Source organism: Berghia stephanieae, chromosome 5, assembly GCF_034508935.2.
Source record: "Berghia stephanieae isolate SIO BIC M18660-M18661 chromosome 5, UCSD_Bste_1.3, whole genome shotgun sequence".
Classification (NCBI taxonomy): domain Eukaryota; kingdom Metazoa; phylum Mollusca; class Gastropoda; order Nudibranchia; family Aeolidiidae; genus Berghia; species Berghia stephanieae.
The window spans coordinates 81,814,385-81,836,342 of NC_088364.1; the positions used below are offsets into that span (position 1 = coordinate 81,814,385).

A 21,958-nucleotide genomic window follows, 5' to 3' on the forward strand; every position below is an offset into this window, starting at 1 on the left:
CCGTATTTTTCAATTCAATTAACCTCTTAACTGCCTTACTTTGGAAAAACACGTATTTGAAAATTTGGCCTGAAAACTAATCCTTCAAATATTAATCGATTTAAATGACCCTCATCTTGGCGAAATCTCTCAAATCTGGGACGCCAAGAAGTCTCAGGTTTGAAAGTTTTTGCCAAGAAGAGGGTGATTTAAAACGACCGATATTTTAAGGACTAGTTTTCTGGCCAAATTTTTTTTAACGTGACTTTTCAAAATACAGCATTTAAATGGTAAAATTATCCATCAAAAGGTAATTTGAAGCCATTAAAACGACATAAACAAATTTTTAAAATAGATTTAATGAGATACTGAATAATAAATAATCTCGTAAAATGATTGAAATGAACTTGAAATTTTGTATCGGGGGGCCGAATCATCACGAAACCTGGTCTGGTCCTCCTATAGCGGTAAAATGTTGTGTTCCAAGAACTGCTGGGAATTGCCAAAAGTTGGTTTTTCATATCATATCGCCTCTTCTCCCTTTTGCTCGAGGAAGGTCTCCAAGATGTACCGGACGTACTGGGCTAAAGCTGCTGCAGCTACACTTGTCCGATGACATAGACATCCGCGAGATACTCGTTTTTCTTCTCGCTTTACTCGTCGGGATTTTAGCTTCAGAGAGCCTGATTGGAAAGATATAAAATAGAGCTTTTATATAGAGCAATATCAACTTACCGTGCTCAACGTCAAAGCGTTGTTAACAACGCCACTACCACATTATCTCATTCGTCTGTAGTGTTTCATTCATCATTCATACAAAGGGTCCCTGACCAACAACAACACGTAACATGTAGAACGAGACATAACGCCTGTTAGGCGATATTACAATTTATTTCCAACAGAGACAACGCTGTTGACGGCCAGGTACTCATTTTACACCTGAGTACGGTGAGAGAATGTAAGTAAAGAGTCTTTTCCAAGGACTCAACTATGCGCCCAGCGAGGCTCGAACCCAGGACATTCCTATCTGAAAGCGAGTGTCATACCGCTAGACCACATAGCCTCACATATACCCCCTGAGTACGGTGACAAACTATGAATATGCAAAGTGCCTGCTCCAGGACCTTACGCCGGTCATCCACCTGCCGGATGCAAGGCAAGTGTTAAGCCATTAACTCTCTCCTTACCATCTATTTTCAGAATTTAACCCGAAATTTCATACCCAATCAACACAAAAATATTGTTTTTTCAGTTTAGTTACAATTATATTCTATATTTTGTTCAGGAAAATGAGCTCTGCAATACAGTGTCAAGTTGTTGTTTTTTTATAGGTGTAACTATAACAAAATGAAATCGGAATAAGAAAACTGCTGGTTACATCGTAACGAATGTGACGATTTTTTCTATGGGTGGTAAGGAGAGGGTTAAACCAAAAAGCCGACCTGAAACATGTTATTTGGACATAATATCAGGGCTTTTAAAAGCCTAATCCACAAAGTTACTTTTTGCAAAGGATTATTCGATTTTAAACCCCGAGGTTCGGATTCATTTTGACACTCATAGTCAGATACTGAATTTGTGAGGTATTTTTTGTTGTTGAGATCTACAAGTTCCTGATTTCGGCCACAAGTCATATTTTAACAGAAAAACTTAAAGTAAAACTCAAAGAGCATAAAATAGTGCAATGTGATGGAATGCCACTTTCTCAACTATCTTAGAAATTATTATTATAAGTAATCTTTTAATGAATACATAACAAACAAAAATATTAATACGCGTCTTTGGAAAGCAGCTTTATGGCGAGATGACACGTTAAATAATTTTTAATCAAATACTTGGCATTGATATTGATTTTTTTTTCACATTAACATAAGACAGTATTAATATTGATTCATTTCAAATGTCATTTGCTTAGCAATAAGTGAACATCGGTCACTGAAAATGTAATTAGAAAAGGCTGTGACATCACAAAATAATTATAAGATAAAATAATCGGTTGACAACAATGAAGAAATTACAATCCTCGGCTGTTTAAATAAGTTTAAGAGTTATCAAGTAGTTTCTTTTAAATGGATAAATCTGACATCCAGTGTGTGCTATAATATCATATAAAAGGATCTATAAATGCTTTCGACATTATCTTCGATCATCATTAGGTCAGACTAATTTATATGTAGTCCTTCGCGGCCATAGGGCATATGGAGCAAAGCACTTCCCACCAGGTCGAACAGACCCAGCTACCCAATTGCTGCTGGTTGGACAGAAAGGGAGGGGATCATAAATAAAATTCGACCGCTCCTGGATCCGATTCTAGTCCCTTTGTGTGTGCAGCGAGTGATCTATTCACTGAGCTACCCGTAACCGCATTATATATCAGACTCTTATATTAATAGGAACAAATAGGAAACAAAAGTTGTTAATTAATAAACGTGTATCGAACATTCTCTACTACAGATACCAGCGGGACTCGGTACCGGGACAGATCAGTGCCAAGTGTCATACAACAAGTACATAAAACAGCACAAGATAACGATCACACAACGCAAACATTATTATCAAAATAGTCAACAAAAATGAATATAACAGCTTAAAAAAAAGAACAAACCAAACACGGAAGTTTCGGGCTCAAAACCCTTCTTCAGCCAACAACAAAAAACAATGAAAACATAAATACATTACTAAATTCCAGTTAGACGACAGAGATATTTTTAGGTCCTCTCTGTAGAAAAATCTTGGTTTGAGAGTATTTCCATTACAACAATGAGCCCATGACAATTTGGGTTATCAGACCTACAAATACGTGCACGTCGGGTATGACACTCGGCTTGCGGTCAAGATTTGAGTCCCATTGTGATTGGTGCAAAGCAAAGTCCTGGGAACAAACTCTTTACTCACGTTTACTCACTATATACAGGTGTATAATGAGAACCTGGCGGTAAGATTGCTGTCTTTGTTGAAAAGAAATTAGCACTTTACAGGCTGCATGTATCCCTCAACATAGTCAGTATTTCTCTGTTCTAATGAAATCCCCCGTAATGAGATATGAGAACAATGAATGGGTTTCCGGTATGCAAAGGTCACAGCGTAACGGATACATTATTCGACGACATATCTTATGCAATGTTCATTTGTGTCAACAAATTATTAGAAAATGCCATACGCCTTCCTTAATAAATGATAAACGGCTAAAACAAATCAATCCTGATCACCCCTTTGATACCCCCGTGCCAACATGAAAAGTCAACAACATTTTTTGTCCATTGGAACATTGCCAGTCCTTCTAATAATTTGTTTGACACCAGCAGCAGCCATGTTTACAAATGTCGCCACCACTTCCGGCGCAAAGTACTCATTCACCTGAATCCAATAGGGCAATGAACGTGGCGATGAATTGGCTCAGTGACTCAGTGGTACGGTGACTCCTCTTCTCGTCACAAAAGTCAAGCAATATTCAGCGTGGTCAATGGGTGGATCGACTGTTTAAAAACTAATAACGACGCTTTAGAGTGGGCATGCATCTTCCTATATGTTAAGTGTTACTGTCTCGTCTCGTCACATCATTCACATGAATCGAATAGGGCAAAAAACGGAAATGGCTATACCATGTTGATGAATTGGCTCAGCGACTCAGTGGTACGTTGACACCTCGTCTCGTCACAAAAGTCAAGCAATTTTCAGCGTGGTCAATGGGAGGATCGAAAAAAAATAATTCTTATAACGACGCTTTACAGTGTGCATGCATCTTCCCATATGTTAAGTGTTATAATTAGGGCTAACCCACACCGGAGACAGACTCTGACGACCCTGCACTGCCGTCCTCTGTCGTCTTCCGGATAAAGGCATCGAGCAAGGACTTTTGTGCAACTCGACTTGGGCTACTAGAATAAAAAGAAGAGCCGCTAGACCTACCCATATCAAGCACCCTCGTCCTCTGCCGTTTTTTTCCGTGCTTGGTATGGGTAGGTCTAGCTGCTCTTCTCTTTATTCTTAGTATTTTGCCCATGCCCGTCTTCTTTATCCGAAGGACGGCAGAGGAAGGCTGTGCCGGGTCGTCAGAGGCAGTCTCCGGTGTGAGTTAGCCCTTAGTCTGTGTCCCATTAGAAAGTACTTTGAATCAGCATAGTGATATATATTACATCTCACGTTTTTTCAATGTTTAAATTTTTACACGAGTTTGAACAATTAACTGGAGCAAACGTATTGTGAATGTAAACTAAAGGGATGGTCATTGAAATGAATTTCCAAATGATTCATTTTGATGCACAATAAAACTAAACTTGAATAATGTGTCCTTTTTCCAAAATATTTATTAATAAGAATGGATGAATCAGATTTATCACATAATATGTGACCTACCGCTTCAAAATGATGTGATGTTGGAGTGAACAAAAATCCCGAAAAGTGAACTTAAATTCAAATTGATCAAAAGTATAAAATTATAGTCTGTTGCTAGTTGAAAAACAGTAGATATTCATTCTCCAAATTACAAATTACCAATGTAACCATAATCACATATTTTAATGTATATTATTTGACTTTTAGCATTTTAACCACCCAACGTAATACCGTTTTATAACGATAGGTCACATGGTAACAAGAAGATTACTATGGGCCAACTTACTTCTGTCTATTCCGATGGGCCATTCGTCCCCTTTAAAGCAACCATCCCTCTCGTCCTGCCACGAGAGTATCGCCTCCAGCCAATCAAATTGAAAGAATCCACGGTATCCCAGAATGCCGCACAGGGCAGCTGAAAATTCAAATGAGATAAAGGATATGAATAGATTCGATTTGGGATTTGTATTAGAATCAAGTCTATCAGTCACCAGGAAGTTTTGCCATTTGTTTACTTTTAATATCATTCTGTTGTTTTATTTCATTGTAAATAGAATATATTCATGTTAATGTAAATATGAGATTTCGGGGGGTTTTATATTGAATCAAAGTGTCATGTTTCATTTGATTGTGTCTGAAATGAAATCTGTATTTCGCTCCCTTCACAAAAGGTTCTTTTTATAAAACATGTCATAATTGAATGAAAACATACCACAGTTTTTTCATCATATATTTATATATTCACTTTACTAGTCAAATCATCGAATGTGATTGCAGACAAAATTAGCCTGGATTTGCTTTTGATTAAATCTTTACGATAATAAAATTACTGATCAGTGGCTTAACAAAACATAAAAGAAAGTGAGTCTTCTGTGGTGACAGGAATTGTCCTATGATCGGGGCAATGTCCTGGGTCAATTATTTAAAAAATGAGTAGTTCTTCAGCCGTCCTAAAAAGCAGGTTTTACAATTTATACGAGTTATGTCGTTGTACGTCATCAGTCCAAATAGCTCAAATGGGTGAATGCCCGGTTCATACTCGAATAGACCGGTATCGATTTTTTCTGACCCCCTCCCCCAATTATCCAATTAGTAGCAAGCAGTGGCTATTGTCAATTTAATGCTAGAGAATCCGGGATATGGCCCTAAAGAACAATAACTATGACATTGGTAGTTTAGGGAAATTCCAATGGTTTGAAATGACCTGGAGTCAAGGAGAGTAAAAAGTAATGAACAAACTCAATATTCCCCGTGTGGTGTCCGGGGTCCCTCAACTGAGAGGGTCAAGAATAGCCCAACGCCAACCAGCGTGTCATAAAAGGCGACTAATGATGTGTGACTCCCCCATTTTGAGTCACCTGGTCCTCCAGGTTGGGGGTTGTCGAAGGGTTAACCCCCCTTTCCGTAAAATTCAAACCGTTACAAAAAACGCAGACGGACAAATCAAATCCTTTTTTTTTTTAGCTTGGGCGACCGAAGAGTCTGTGCAATGACATAATTTTAAAAAGCTGATATCGAAGAAGTGACATGGAACGATATAAAAAAAAATTAGCTCAGGATAGAGAAGGTGGAAACTGTTTATCTGTGGCCTATACCCTGACCCAGGGTGAAAAAGGCAATGATGATGATGAAACTATATAATATAACAGCTTCAAAACGGGGACAAAATACTATACATTGGCGTTTTGGGACTTAGACCCTTCTTCAACCAACGACAAAAACAATCACGTTGGAGCCGGATTCTTTAATCTTGGGCTTGAGCTTGAGATTTTTTAATAGCGCAATATCCATTAAATGTGCTCAAAGCGCTTCACAAGGCGTCCTTGGTCACAGCAACATTTAAAATGTAGGACGAGACATGACGCCTGTTAGGCGATATTGCAATTTTTCGGACAATGACAACGTTGTTAACGGCCAGGTACTCATTTTACACCTAAGTACGGTGAGAGAATGTGAGTAAAGAGTCATTTCCAAGGACTCAACTATGCGCCGAGTGAGGCTCGAACCCAGGACCTTCCGATCCGAGAGAGAGTGTCATACCACTTGACCACATAGCCGCACAAAGGAGTACAAATTTTCTGAGCAAAGGATAAAATTATAATATTCATCAGAGTACGGCATATTATTACGGCAACTCCTCACCTTGCTCCATGAACAAGTCTTGATAACTCTTTGGGAAATTTGACCTTGCAATAAGATCGGCCTCGGACAACATGTTAGCACAGAACATGTCGTGGAAATAGTGGATGGACGGCTGGGAATTGGAATCCGCTAAATCGAACATCTGGGCAGCACAACCATACTAAAAATATGATAGAAGATAAACAAAAATCAATACTCTTATCCCAATTGTGTGTAATATAAATGATGAGTACAGGGTGGGGGGGGGGGGGCACAGATGCACACTTTTTGGAAATTGTGTGATTACCGTCATTGAGTGATGCCCGGGGTCTGAGCGTTCCCTCTATAATTAGAACAGCGAAAAAAAACAAACTACAACCATAACCTCTTTAACCCTCTCCTTACCAACCATAGGGAAAATCGTCGCATTTTTTACGATGAAATCACAAATTTTCTCATTCTAGTTTCTTCTTTATTTATATCACAAATTTTAAAGAAAAGTTTTTGTTATAGCCATACAAACTTGACACTGTGTTGTAGTTGTAGGGCTCATTTTTCTGAACAACAATATCATGGTTAGAAGGTATGTGATGTTTTTCTGTTTGAGTAAGAAAAACCTATATTTGGGTTGGGTTGGCCTGATGGTGAAGGGACAATTCTGGAAATGGCTGGTAAGGAGGGAATTAATGGTTGTAGTTTTTTCCCGCTGATGTATTTATGGGGGGCGGGGAGATGTTTCACTCAACTCCCCGCTCGTTGTCTGGAGACTTGTAATATATTTTATAGCCTTTTGTATAAATCCGTTAAATACAGCAGATATAAATAAAAATATATCTCAGGAAGAGGCATAAAAGATCCACTATTTCACTCATTTTATGCTAATGATCGTTTTACTGGAATTGGTGTAGCAATCTGTTTATTTTCAACATGACATGAGATGTTTTTCTCGGCATGTAAATAACTATAATGGGCACACGATCTTTGGCTTTTTTATGAACAGAATTTTATAAATCCCCCCCCCCCACCCCCCCCCCCCATATCGTGTCAAAATAAATATTTCTTTACAAAAAACGCAATATTGTTATTTGTCTTCAAATACATCTAATCCAGAGGTTTAATAGAAAAAGATTTCACATACTATTTCAGGTATTAAATTGAAGAGCACGAACTGATGGACCCCTGGATTAGAAAGGGCATCTATCTATCTATCTATCTATCTATCTATCTATCAATCTATCTATCTATCTATCAATCTATCTATCTATCTATCTATCTATCTATCTATCTATCTATCTATCTATCTATCTATCTATCTATCTATCTATTTATCTATCTATCCATCTCTCTATCTATCTATCTATCTATCTATCTATCTATCTATCTATCTATCTATCTATCTATCTATCTATCTATCTCCCTATCTATTTATCTATTTCTCCTTCTCTTTAGCTTTCCCTCTCTTTTTCTCTCTCTCCCTCTATCTCTCTCTCTCTCTCTCTCTCTCTCTCTCTCTCTCTCTCCCTCTCTGTCAGTCAATGACACGTGTTAGAGTTTACATGTGACTCACCCCTTCAGCTATTTCCAGATAAAAAATCTGATGTGACAACGAGTAGCCATTGTTACCTTGGGTGGTCATTCCATCTATCTATCCATCCATCCATCTATCTATCTATCTATCCATCCATCCATCTGTCTATCTATCTATCTATCTATCTATCTATCTATCTATCTATCTATCTATCTATCTATCTATTAATCAATCAATCTGATCTATCTCCCTATCTATTTATCTATTTATCCTTCTCTTTATCTTTCTCTCTCTCTCTCTCTCTCTCTCTCTCTCTTTTTTTTTTTTTCTCTCTCTCTCCCTCTCTGACACGATTTAGAGTTTACATTGGACTCACCCCTTCAGCTATTTCCAAGTAAAATATCTGATGTGACAATGAGTAGCCATTGTTACCTTGGGTGGTCATTCTATTCCAACACTTCTGGGACATGCCGCACTTGACTCCAGTCCTGGAAACAAATGGGTTTAAAATAAAGCGAAATAAGGATAATTTATATAGCACATTTCCTAGAATTAGCCAAAAAAAACCCATTATTTTCCATAATACTACATTCTCCTCACAGTGTGTCACATGGTAGCAGCCTCTTATGGTTCTCACACTACTATGTTATGACGATAAACCCAATCAGCAAAGTCCGGTCCGCACTCGTGCACCGTCGCGAATCCGCCAGGTAGTGTCGTCACAACACACCGTTCAACTAGATGCTCTGCCGTTTCGGGTTCTTGCCCACATCGGGTACATGTGGGACAGGTGGAAAGTCCCCACTGATGAAGCGCACGTGCTGACATATGGTAAAACGATATCCATATCGTCCTGTATATGTTTATAACTGACACATGAGTCGGAGCAGTTTATCGAAAGTGCTTTGTTTAAGAACACCACATAAGGAACATAGTTTTGCGCTCATTGTCATCCATCTGGTTTTTGTTTTTCGATATAGACTTTAAAGTGAGCTTTTATCTAGAGCAATATCCACTAAGCGTGCAAAATGCGCTTTACAAGGGGTCCCTGGTCAACAGCAACATTTATTTTCATTTAGGACGGGACATGGCGCCTGTTAGGCGATATTACAATTGTTTGGACTAAGACAACGCTGTTAACGGTCAGGTACTCATTTTACACCTGACCACGGTGAGAGAATGTGAGTAAAGAACTTTTTCCAAGGACTCAACTATGCGCCGAGCGAGGCTCTCACCCAGGACCTTCCGATCCGAAAGCGAGTGTCATTCCACAAGACCACATAGCTGCACACCTTACAGAAAAAATAAGCATCGATCTGATGGATAAAGGAAATTCCATTAATATTATGTATGGTTTACATTCACTTATAGCTGAACATCTGATCCATTGGGTACCATATTAAAACAAAGTCTTAATGCAAATTAAGATACAGAGAACTGGGCGGTTTGAAGAGGCTCATTCTGAATGAATCAATTAAAGTGAAACAATTGTGTCCATCAAATTATCTATTTTTAAAATACGTGAACATAAAGTGTGGCGCGAAGTGGCCGAGTGGTTAAGGCATTGCACTGTGACCCGGAAGGACCCGGGTTCGAGCCCCGCTTCAGGCACTTTCGGTTGTTTTTTCCTTGAGCAAGATTATTCACCCCCAATTTTTCTCACTTGGACAACATGGGTGATTCTTGTTGACATCAGACATCTTGTTTGATGAGCTATCTATATTCCTTCGTGGAATGCCTAGGCGACGATATCTATGATGTGGCGGCGAAAAGGGCATTTTTAAAAAACATAAAGTAGCAACTATGAAAGGTAAACTCTTGAAAAGCTGCTACTTAAGGTACGAGCTGCAACAAGTCTTGAGTAAATGATCATAAAACCAAACAGAAACTCGATAATATCATCGTTTATATGGTTAACATAATCCAACCATTCAGAAAGAGATTATAAAAGATTAGGCAACAGAGGTTAAAAATTAATGTTGAGGTTGAAAACAATTAGACGTCTACACTAAAACAGCACATTTGGTAGAGTAACTACATTTTGTATTGGTCTGACAATAACACCAGATGTTATAGAAAGTCAGTATTTTCATCGTGTGTTACGGAATGTGTTTATAATGTAAACATGTTGAGAGTCAATGGGATTGGACACGGCATCCCTCCCAGATGGCCTCTTCATTATTTGGTCAATCGTTCATTTTTGTGACGTCAAGTATCTGGCTGGGAACAATTAAATAAGTATTCAACGATGTGCCTAATTTGGGGTCTGGATAGCCCTGTGGGCAATAAGTCTTGAGTAGATGATCTTGTCTCAGAAAAAGGGACAGATATCGTTTTCCAATTGGTTCTTATAGGTAGCTAGGTCAATTAGATCCTCCGGTATTTGCTTTGTGGTTTCCTATTAGTGAACTGTCGCCTCAAAACAGTATTATGTCGGAACGAATCATATGCTTAAAAGCCGAATTTAATGTTAAACTGCTCAAAAATATAAATTGTTGGCATTAGCACCCTAAAATATGGTGTCCATTCTCCTCAAAAAATTATACGAATTCAACACAAGTCTGATATTTCTGGTTATAAATTATATTTTCAACATCTTAACCAACCCGACTTAATACCGTTTTGAGGTGAAGGATCACATTAAGCCATCTAGAGGCTAGTAAATCGGCCTTTTTCAAAAATCTGCCAAATTCCTGTCCTGTGACGAAAATTGGATCTTTGAAATATTTGATGCATATATTGTTAGCAAATACTTGCTTACACAGTCTCACTACACATTACTAACTTGTATGAAACATAAAAAACGAAAATCGAGAGAGATTCAGGATAGTTATGACGTTTTGTATTGACTGGGGTAGAGGAAAATACCCTGTCCTTTTTTTTGCATGACGGCTTTAAGTCGAATTTTTAACAAAATGGAGTGTCTTGTTGTATACACCTATGAATTCACCTGATGCAAATTGCCATCTTCTAACATCCTCATAAAAGTTTGTAACAATCAGACTTTTTAAAGTTTTATTATATATTAATAAAGTCTGTCCCCAAGGGGGTTACTCATTCCTGTAACGGCAGTGAAAATTAACCAATTAAAATCCTCTTAACAATAGAAGTGCAACTAACAATGTTTTCTCGCCGTAGCTACCCCTTTTCCATCACGGCCGAAACTACAAACACATGATTTTTTCATTCAGTGTGATTTCCAGTTCAACACCGCTTCAAGAATGGTGAGTAATGTTCAACATTAGACCATGACCCTCATTCCTGTTACCAGGGCTTGTTATTTAAATAAGAACTTGTATTAAAAATAAAAAGTATCAGTTTATAGCTTTTTTAAGGCTCTAAATAATAGTCATACTTTAATGTCGGAGTAAATCATATTTTAGGGATAGTATGAATCGAAGCGAGATAAACTCATCCCTGTTACACTCATTCCTGTTACACCTTGTTTTGTAACAGGAATGAGGGATGTAACAGGAATGAGGAAAACATAACAGGAATGAGTAACAGGAATGAGGAATGTGAACTTTCTTAAAATGAAACACATGTTTTATTGTCACTAAGTCCTTTGGAGCATAATGGCCCATAGAATCGGAGCTTATCCCTGTTTCTGTAGCATGAAACAGACATTTAACTTATGAAATCGAGGTTGGTCTATAGCAAATTACATTCCACAGCAGCACTGGTACCATACTATACACCTGGGTGAAGCAAAGTGAAGCAACCGGAATGAATTTCCTTGATTAAGGAAACCACTCTATGGTTGTGGAGGTTTTCGAACCTGTTATCTCCAAGTCGGGAGTCCCTTTCGGTAACCACTCGGCCACGGCGCCTCCACATGGTTTATCGGTTCATAGCATATTCTTTTGTTTCATAAGGATGTGTTTGGTAAAGTGTTTTGTAAACCACTGAAGTGTTACAGGCCTATGTCCATTGAAGTGGTAACATTCATTGTTACAACGTTACCATTAAAAACAATTTTTATTGTTTACATATTAATTTCTTCCATTGCTGAAAGACTATTTTTAGTGCAAAGTTACCTTGCCAATACCAAATGCCTAATGTCCAAACATAGTTTGTTGCCTGTTAGGCTCAGATACATTTTAGATGATTACTATGAGTTTAACGGCCCGGTATCGCTTGTACAAATGTGACATTGTATCACATAATAGTCTTCTTTGTTTCTTGACTTTATTCATGTTACACCTTGTTTTGTAATAGGAATGAGGGTGGCGAAATGGAACTTGATATTATTGTTCATTTTCAAGGGTCATAGCTTTGTTGTAACGATTGTTTTATTTTGTTTCTTATCACAAAGGCCAAAAAAGCCATGATGTCAGCCGAGAGCAACGACTTTACCGTCAAAGACGAGATGGAGTTCCTATTCGACGTGCTGTTAATCTTTAAAAAAGAACAATACAAATACCAGAGCGACAAATCGAATGGAAAAAAAAGTCCATAAAAGATAAGACACCAAGAGAACAACGCAAACAGAGAAAGAATTGGATAAAAAATTATCACACACACACTACAAACCGGAAACAGCAAAATCTTGACCTGAGTTACACTCCATCCTCACACTCAAAATCTCCACTCCAGTATGTCTCTCGTCAAAGATATCAAGCTACTAAAACAGCCAATGAAACCTAAATGTTGAAAAACCAAAGTTTTGAAGAAGTGAAAAGGCTGTCCTCTCTTTCTCAATCGAAAAAGAAATCCGAAAAGTACAAAAAGCGCTTGGACAGGTCATTAAAAATTTTAAAAAACTTTCGTTGACACCCCGATCAAAAACTAGAAAAACTTTTGAAAGATAGCAGAAAAAAACAAAAAAGTGAAAAGAACATTACAAAATCATTTTGCACTCCTATAAGACATCAAACATTTGAGGAACAGAAGGCACATGTACACATCCGTGAAACATCTGGCAGCTGGTATGACTCTCAAAAAATATAATTTCTTGGAAAAATTCGGAAACGACGTCAAATGCCTCCAAAATGTCCAGATCTTGTCAAACAAATAGTAAGAGATTTTGTCCTGAAAGGTGACACTTCTAAATTAGCTCCAGGAAAGAGAAATGCAAAGACAAGAAATAAAGTCAAGAAACAAAGAAGACAAATATGTGATACAATGTCACATAAATTTGTACAAGCGATACATTTCTTGCAACCCATACGTGTCATTTTCTTCATTCTACCGACTTAAGCCATTTTGGGTTGTTACTCCAAGAAAAAGGGACAGAGAAACATGTGCATATAAAAAATGTGTAAACATTAACATGCTTACTTCGGCGCTTTGGAGAAAAGGAGTCAAGAATGTTCAATAATGTTGTTGGTCACATCAATGAAATTTCATTCATTTCTACAAAGTGATTTGAAGCAACAGGTTTTCAAAGGTAATGATGGAGACATGCCTGAAGTTGCACCGGTTGACTTAAACAGTGATTCAAGGGATGAACATGACCAAGATGACATAGACATTAAGGTGATGCCGACTGAAATCGATTACATTGGTTTTCTCAAAAGATTGAATGAATACAAATCATTTGTTGAAGTGGTTGATGAATGTAAAAATCAAGCGTTACGTGTTTGTGAAATAGTTGGGGCCAGCAGAAGTGTAATCAAAACTTGCATTGGTATTGACAATAGGTGTACACATTTAATTTCAAATGATATACCTAGATCTCTGTGTGATGGGAAACAGTTATTTCCAGTCAAGCTGAGGGCCGATGGGGATTGCCTGCCTGCCTGTGGTGCAGTGTATGCATTTGGCAGAGACACACAAACAGACGAAATACGAGTAAGATTGATACAAGAGCTGGCTTTACACAAGGACCATTATTTGTCAGATTCAAACCTTGCTTCACTCAATGACAACATCAAGACAGTTGTTGAATTTTTGTCACAAACTTGGACCTTTATATTCCCGATGTTAACATAAGTGATAAAGATACCTTGGAAGAGTTGTTCAAACTGGACGTTATGTCATTAAGTAAACCAAAATCATACATGGGTATGTGGTAGCTTCTCGCTCTTTCCATTGTTTTAAAAATGCCTCTTTTTTCTGTTTATCCAAACATTCTTAACTGCCACAAAAGAGTATCCTGAATTTAACAAACAATGTTGGTGCTCTTTTGTGGGTCTCTACCAACATATGCCCCAAATCATCGTATAGGCGCCCTAACCATTTTGTTCCCCTTCTGAGTTTCAATCACTAAGCGTATTGAATTTATAATCCTTTCGAATAAATATGTTGTAATTACTCATTCCTGTAACAGAAAACTCATTCCTGTTACGTCCACTCATTCCTGTTACACAAACTCATTCCTGTTAAGAATGACTTTTTCATGTTTTTCATGCTAAATATAAATACTTGAAAGGAAATATTATTTGTGGTGGTTTAACACTTATAAACCTAGACTATGGTAAACAATTTTTATTTTTGTCATTTTCCTATAAATTTTTGGAGATGATGATTGCTCAAATAATATCCTTTGTTTTCAAAAACTGATTTCTGAATGCCTTTTGTAAAACAATAAATGTCATTTTGTTGTCAGAATTAGTATCAATGCTCTGTGATTATTGTTTTTCAATGTTTTATTTCAATAATTGTCCAAAAATGTGTTAACTTATGTAATGTGACATAATTTTATAAGCGTAACAGGAATGAGTCACATGTGGATCGTGATTCACAAATACTTGAATAAGTGACCAATGAAAACTCATTAAGCCCTGTTATTACAATTTTATGTCGCATACATATCACAGAAAGCATACACAAAATAATGAGTATGTTGGAAATACTTGACTTTTTAAAAATTGGGGGACTCGAATTTGGCGTTATTTTGAAAACGGCCGAAATAGTTTTAACCTAAAAATTTACAAATGCCGCGATAATTTACGTTCCCATGGGCTTTATGACTCTTAGGTTTTACCTCTTTCACGTAAAGAGGTGAGATCCAGCTGTCTGACGATACTTCTTTCACGTAAAGAGGTGAGATCCAGCTGTCTGACGATAGGTTCCCTCCATGCTCGGCGGCTCGAACATTAATTTCCGAAGGGAGCCTCGACACTCAGGTGTATTTTGTCACCAGATAATTAGACACCCGAAACTAGGGCGTAATATTGTAACCAGATATTTCGACACCCTGAAAAGTTGAGTCTTTACTTTAAGTTTGTTGTTTTTGTTGCTGTTTTCTATTACTTTTGTCTATTCAAAAACACAAACTCGCAATTTCTATCACTCGGTTTAACTCCCAAACCCACAAAAACCGTCAGCAGTACACATGAACAATCTCTCTCTCTCTCTCTCTCTCTCTCTCTCTCTCTCTCTCTCTCTCTCTCTCCTCTCTCTCATAGAAACATATACAAATCCAAAAAATGTGTACATCTACATACATGTATAGAATTAATAAAATATTATCTTGATTTTTTTTTAAATGTTTCATCACTCTGCACATTGACCTACCCCAAACATCCACCCCCCCCCCCCACACCGCCACGTGGTGCACGTCTTATTAGCAGGTCTGATAACCGTACAGAATTATGGGATTTTTAAAAACATTGTTGACAATAATAATAATAATAATAATAATAATAATAATAATAATAATAATAATAATAATAATAATAATAATAATAATAATGATAATAATAATAATAATAATAAAAATAATAATAATAATAATAATAATAATAATAATATAATAATAATAATAATAATAATAATAATAATAATAATAATAATAATAATAATAATAATAATAATGATAATATAATAATAATAATGATAATAATAATAATAATAATAATAATAATAATAATAATAATAATAATAATAATTAATAATAATAATAATGATAATAATAATAATAATGATAATAATAATAATAAAAATAATAATAATAATAATAATAATAATAATAATTAATAATAATAATAATAATAATAATAATATAATAATAATGATGATAATAATATAATAATAATAATAATAATAATAATAATAATAATAATAATAATAATAATAATAATGATAATAATAATAATAATAATAATAATAATAATAATAATAATAATAATAATAATAAATAATAATAATAATAATAATAATAATAATAATAATAATAATAATAATAATAATATAATAAAATAATAATAAAATAATAATAATAATAATAATAATAATAATAATAATAATAATAATAATAATAGCATGCGGTTTTTATATAGCGCCTTACCCCTTATCTCAACAAGCTCAAAGCGCTTAACAGTAACCTTACAACTTTCACTCAAACATACAACCACTCAAACATGCAGTATGAAACAAAGCAATATAATTCTACAGTGTTACATTTTAAAAAGAAACGTTTAAAGAAAGTTTTAAAGAATCCTGCATCATTACTGTCTCTGGTATATCTTGGAAGGGAGTTCAAGATAAGAGGTGATGAATATTCAAACGCATGCGCACCAAGCATTTTGATTAGTCCCTGACAACCATTAAGCCCTAGCGCCATGCTGATAAATTCACACGACTGAAGTTGTTGAGAGTAGCTAACATGCGCATGCGCGACTCGGGTGTCGATTAATCTGGGACCGTTTTCATGAATGCGGACTAGCGCTTAGTCTCTGCCTATCTCTCTTTAGTCAAGGACTAAAATCACGCAACTTCGGACTAAGTTTGGCCAAGTTTTAGTCATTTGCAGGACTTCAAGCTAAGTCTAAGAAGACCTGTTAACCATAGCGTCGACAAGATAGAAGCTATTTTTAGATTGAGAGAGCTTCGATTCGAAAGGAAAATACTTGAGTTTTGAATTACAGAGGCAAAAAGTGTCCTGTTGGAGTAAAAACTGCCCAAAAATTGAATCTAATGGGCTCGCTAGTTGCGAGTGAACATGGACTCGAAATCGAAGGGATTGCGTCAAAGAACAACCATGAGAAAAATTATTAGAAAGTATAGTGGAGACAAAAGTTATTCTGCTGGCATTGTAACTGACTGATATAATGTGATTCATCAGAACACATTTTCTCTTTTGTTTGTTTGTTTGTTTTAGGGGGGGGGGGGTTTGGTTCAATTTGTTTGAGTTTCAACGAAACTTTCCTTGGCCTAATATATAGAATTGACAATCGACCATGGACATCATTGTAGACCATCACGCGACTTGATTCATCATGGCAAAAGTAAGTTAAAATATGAAAAGGAACAAAATATTATCAATACCGGATGTGTTGCTAATTTCCTCTTTGGAAATCTTTTGCGTTGAAATTATGAAGGCTGGTATCTTACCTGCCATCGTGTACTAACGAGCGGGTTATTACCAGCACAAAATAGCCGAATTAGTCACCGTTCTTATAACGTCCACTTCTAGGCAAGAGACCAGCTAGTCAGGGACTAGAAAGCGTTCATGAAATTGGATTTTTTTAGTCACTTACTTTGCTTAGACTTAAGATTAGCAAGTCATTTACTAGACTTGTAAATAACTAAATCAAGTCCACGTTCATGAAAATGGGTCCTGGTGAGAAGATACACCCCAGATTCGGGTGTCAAATAACACTCCGTTTTCCAAAATATGTCAAATTCAGCAGTCTAACTGATTGGTTCAAAAAGGATATGAGACAAAGCAACATCTATTAACCACACACAGAACGCTTCTTTAGGCATTTTCGCGGTTCAACTCTTGTTAATGGTTTGTGATCCTCAATAAATCTTATTTTGTAGTTATTTCTCACAACATTGACTAAAACCTAACCCACGACAAGTTCTGACGCATGCAAATTAATCAAAGTATTCTAGAGCCGTACTCTATCTTTTAAAAAACAAACATTTTTTCATGTTGGCCAGAAGACATATTATATCTCAAATATCAATGGATCAAAATGACCTTCACATTTCTATGGAGTGAGACGTGAGACTTTGAAGACAAGTTATTATAAAGTTTCGGGGTTGATAGTTTTTGAATAAGTCATCGGTCATCTCAATCGATTCATATATGAAATAAACGTTTCTGGGCATAATGACAAAATCGTCTTGACATAAAATGGAAATATTTTGTGAGTGTGGAAAATTGACTGAAAAAAAAACTATCAGAATGGCAGCAATACTAGGGGACAAAAAAAGAATATAATATAATATTACGAAGATAAAGTCCATGTTAGACGTTTCGTCCTTTGCTGAAGCTGTGAATTGCATTTGTGTTCAATCGCCTTCAAGAAGTATTTCCTTAGTCCTCTAAGTAATTATCATTAGGAATTAAAAAAAATAGTTTTAAAAATGATCGATTATTTATTTATTTAAAATCCCTGCGCCATACTGCCATATTGAGACGGCGGGAGCCCCTGATACATCAATGATTTAATATGACTTGTTTTTGTTTTTATGTTTTTAAGGGTTTTACGGCGCTTTATATGACTTGAGCAAAGTTGTCAATCTAAGAGGGGGAAATTTTTGATACCCTGCAAACAACTTTAATGTGTGATAGATTGAGAAAAGATGGCAAGTTCATAATTGATTTCTTTACTTTTTTTTCATAATTTGACATTCTCTGCTGATAGTACGAATATGGACACCGACATATATAGCCAGACTTAGCTAATATGACATTTTTGAATATCGAACCCAGTAACTACCAAAATAGCAAATTAGATTAACTGAAATCCATATCAACTAATATCATGTTATTTTCATTCACTCTATAATCCAAGCCTACGCGCTACTAAAATAAAAAGAAAAGAAAAGAAAAAAAAAATTCAATAAAATTACTCGCATTTACATCTGATAAAAGATCTGGAACAGAAACATTGTGGCTTTTTGTGGCCCGTTTTGGTCTTCTCCTCCTAGACAGAGAAAAAGCCTTATCTAATTAGGAGACATCATTGGATACAAAAGGCTAACCCCAAAGACTTTTTTGCTATTCTAAGCACACACCACAACGACACAAAGACCCCAGTAATTGAAGTTAGTCTTCTAGCGAGCCACTTTGCAGACAGTGGTAGTCTTCTAGAATGATACGTTTATCCGGTGGAGACAAATCTTTCGTGGCAGGTTAATACCGCCAGGGGTCTCGTTAGGACGTATTATGTTGTTATGTATAGAGGTCATTAAAATGGGTAAAAGAAATCTTTTGTTACAACGACGTGTCAGGGTTGCGGAAATAGTACGTCGCCCAGGTCCAAAATTAAACGATTTTAAAACATTAGCTTGACTACACAGAAAGGACAACACACACACACACAAACGCATACACATACACACAAACACACACACACACACACACACATATATATATATATATTAAATTGTGTTATGATACAAATATGGTACGAATAGTGCTCGACATGTAACAATGTAGCGAATTATTATTGTGATATTTACCACGATATTGGAGTCAATCTTCATCGATGTTTCAGGCCTTACGGCCATCGTCAGGACTGATATATATATATATATATATATATATATATATATATATATATATATATATATATATATATTTATATATATATATATACACGCGAATTCCCAAAGTTTGAAGGATTTTGCCTTGATGATGGTCATTTAAATCAATCGATTTTTGAAGGACGAGTTTTCTGGTCACATTTTTAAATACATGTTATTTTCAGAGTAGGACAGTTAACTCTTTTGTGGGGTTTTTTTTCACACGATAAGAACCAAAAACATGAAATCGTAACCAAAACCTTATATCTTTTGGCTACAAAATTCAATTTTCATTGTCTCGATTTGGCTACGAAATTAAATGTTCTTCGTCTGGATTATCCTGACATAAATGCCGGCTCGAAGTGAAGGGTCACACATAATAAAGATAAAACACACCGAAAGACATGCTTTTTAACCATTTAACGGCTTACTCCGGAAGGTATTAAATATTTTGGCCAAAAAAATCATCCTTCAAATATTGATCGATTTAAATGACTCTCATCTTGGCTACAAACCTCTCAAACCCGGGATCTCTCGAATCCCAGGTTGATAGTGTTTTGCCGAGATGAGAGTCATTTAAATCGATCGATCTTTGAAGGACGAATTTTCTGACCAAATTCTTAAATACGCGTCTTTCCAGTGTAATGCAGTTAATTGGATAAAGATTAAACTCATTCACGGATATCCAAACAAGTGAATTGTTTTATTTTTAGAACCTTCCCATTAATGGATTTTGGTTTTATGTAAATAAATAACAAATTTCAAATTGAATGTAAGCTTCAATTTAATATACGAAGGCAGATAAAATGGACATTTCGGGTTTACCCTTTATCAACAAAACAGGATGAATGAAACACTACAGACGATATAATGATATTAACGCCGAGTTATTTTATGAGTCTCACCCCTCGTCTCCCCCTTCACATCTCAAACTGTTGTTGGTTCGAGAATAAGCGGGTACGAAAATAAAGTGAAAATAAAGTTTCAAAGAGATATGAAATCTTGGGTTTATTCTCTTGATTAAACTCTATTCCTTCTCCTCAATGATTCATATTATTATAGACTTTATACATAGGTTTCAGTGATTTTGTGCGGTTATGTGGTTATGTGGTATGGCACTCGCTTTCGGATCGAAGGTCCTGGGTTCGAGCCACACTCGGCGCATAGTTGAGTAAGGACTCACATTCTCTCACTGTACTCATATGTAAAATCAATACCTGACCGTTAACAGCGTTGTATCTGTCCGTAAAAAAATGGTAATATCGCCTAACAGGCGTCATATCCCGTCCTTCATGTTAAATATTGCTATTGGCCAGGGACCCATTGTAAAGCGCTTGCAGCACGTTTAGTGGATATTGTTCTATATAAAAGCTCATGTTAAGCTCACATTAAATTAATGGCTTCACAATGCTTCATCCCATTCCCCTAAAGAGCCATAGGAAACAATATATCCATTCACACAGTACAGGGTCGCCGTTAGGCTTAAAAGTTAACTTAAAAGTTACGCCCTGCCTTTCGCGTCGCATCATGAGATGTCGTTGCCTCGACATTTTATTAAAGAATAAAGTGGATATTGCGCTATATAAAAGCTCAAAGTTCAAAAATAAGATTACTTACCTGATATCAAAATCGTCCGGGGTCCTAATAACCTCTGAAGTGCCAAAAATCTCTGCTAAGCAATCGTCCGAATCCTCTTCTCTCATGACTTCATTTGGGTTGTACGGCCATACCAGGCCTCTTTGTGTGACGTCACGACTGTTGTAATTGAGTTGGAAGACGCCGGGGCGAAGAAGAGGACCGATCTCTGAGGACAATGAGGAGATAAGTGGAGATTGGAGGATGGAGCAACGGCGGCCATCGTAGTTCTAAACAAAGAAAATCTGTACTTTTTATTCTTCATGCTGGCTAGAACTTATCATATGTCTTGTGATCAGAATGTGTAAAAAGTCAAAACATTATCAGATTTATAATGTGTTTTTTTCTCCTCTGGATACGCTTTTATGCTCGTCGGAGAAATATTTCATAAGGGCGTCCGCCATTGTTCCGATAGTTTAGAGCCAGTTACTAAGTTACCATGCGTCATTACGAGGGAAGTGACGTTACGACTGTTGAAGCGTATTAGAATAAGCATAATATTTGTTCCAGCAGGTTCACATCTGTAAATGTTATAGGGAATGAGAATAGCGGAAGAGTAGCGTCCCTTGATTGGACGTCAACTTACAGAGAGAACGTCAATTTGGTTTTGAAGTGTCTCAAGCCGCTTTCACCGGAAGCGAGGACGAGAGACGCATGCGCTATACCACAATGACGTTCTCTCTCTAATAACTTTTCCACCGGTGACGTCACAGACTATGGGTGACGTCTAATCAAGGGACGCTACTCTTCCGCTTATCTCATTCCCTATATATAATTTTTGTGATGATGACGGGTCATGCGTTGATGAAACGATTCTGTTTTAACTCGGGGTCTCTGAACTAGAACCATGTCTTATCAATTCAAGACATTTTAATAATGTGACCTGCCGTATTTATCTAACTAGAGTATTCATATAGCGCAATTAATATCCAC

General features: G+C 36.4%; 1 protein-coding gene across 2 annotated transcripts in view; it reads right to left on the reverse strand.

Moving 5' to 3' along the window:
* Positions 1 to 320: 320 nt before the first annotated feature.
* LOC144973721 (UPF0764 protein C16orf89 homolog) overlaps positions 321 to 21,958 on the reverse strand; it is an 89,504-nt gene continuing 67,866 nt past the window's right edge. The window contains exons 3-8 of one of the 2 annotated variants that reach the window (XM_078916552.1): positions 21,008 to 21,194; positions 8,396 to 8,451; positions 8,003 to 8,058; positions 6,457 to 6,616; positions 4,601 to 4,729; positions 321 to 662 (exon numbers count right to left, since the gene is read on the reverse strand). In XM_078916552.1, coding sequence (XP_078772678.1) covers positions 502 to 662; positions 4,601 to 4,729; positions 6,457 to 6,616; positions 8,003 to 8,058; positions 8,396 to 8,451; positions 21,008 to 21,194 — 749 coding nt within the window. In that variant the 3' untranslated portion in view covers positions 321 to 501. Of the gene's footprint in view, positions 663 to 4,600; positions 4,730 to 6,456; positions 6,617 to 8,002; positions 8,059 to 8,339; positions 8,452 to 21,007; positions 21,195 to 21,958 lie in introns of both variants that reach the window. The other variant, XM_078916553.1, reaches the window with a different exon arrangement.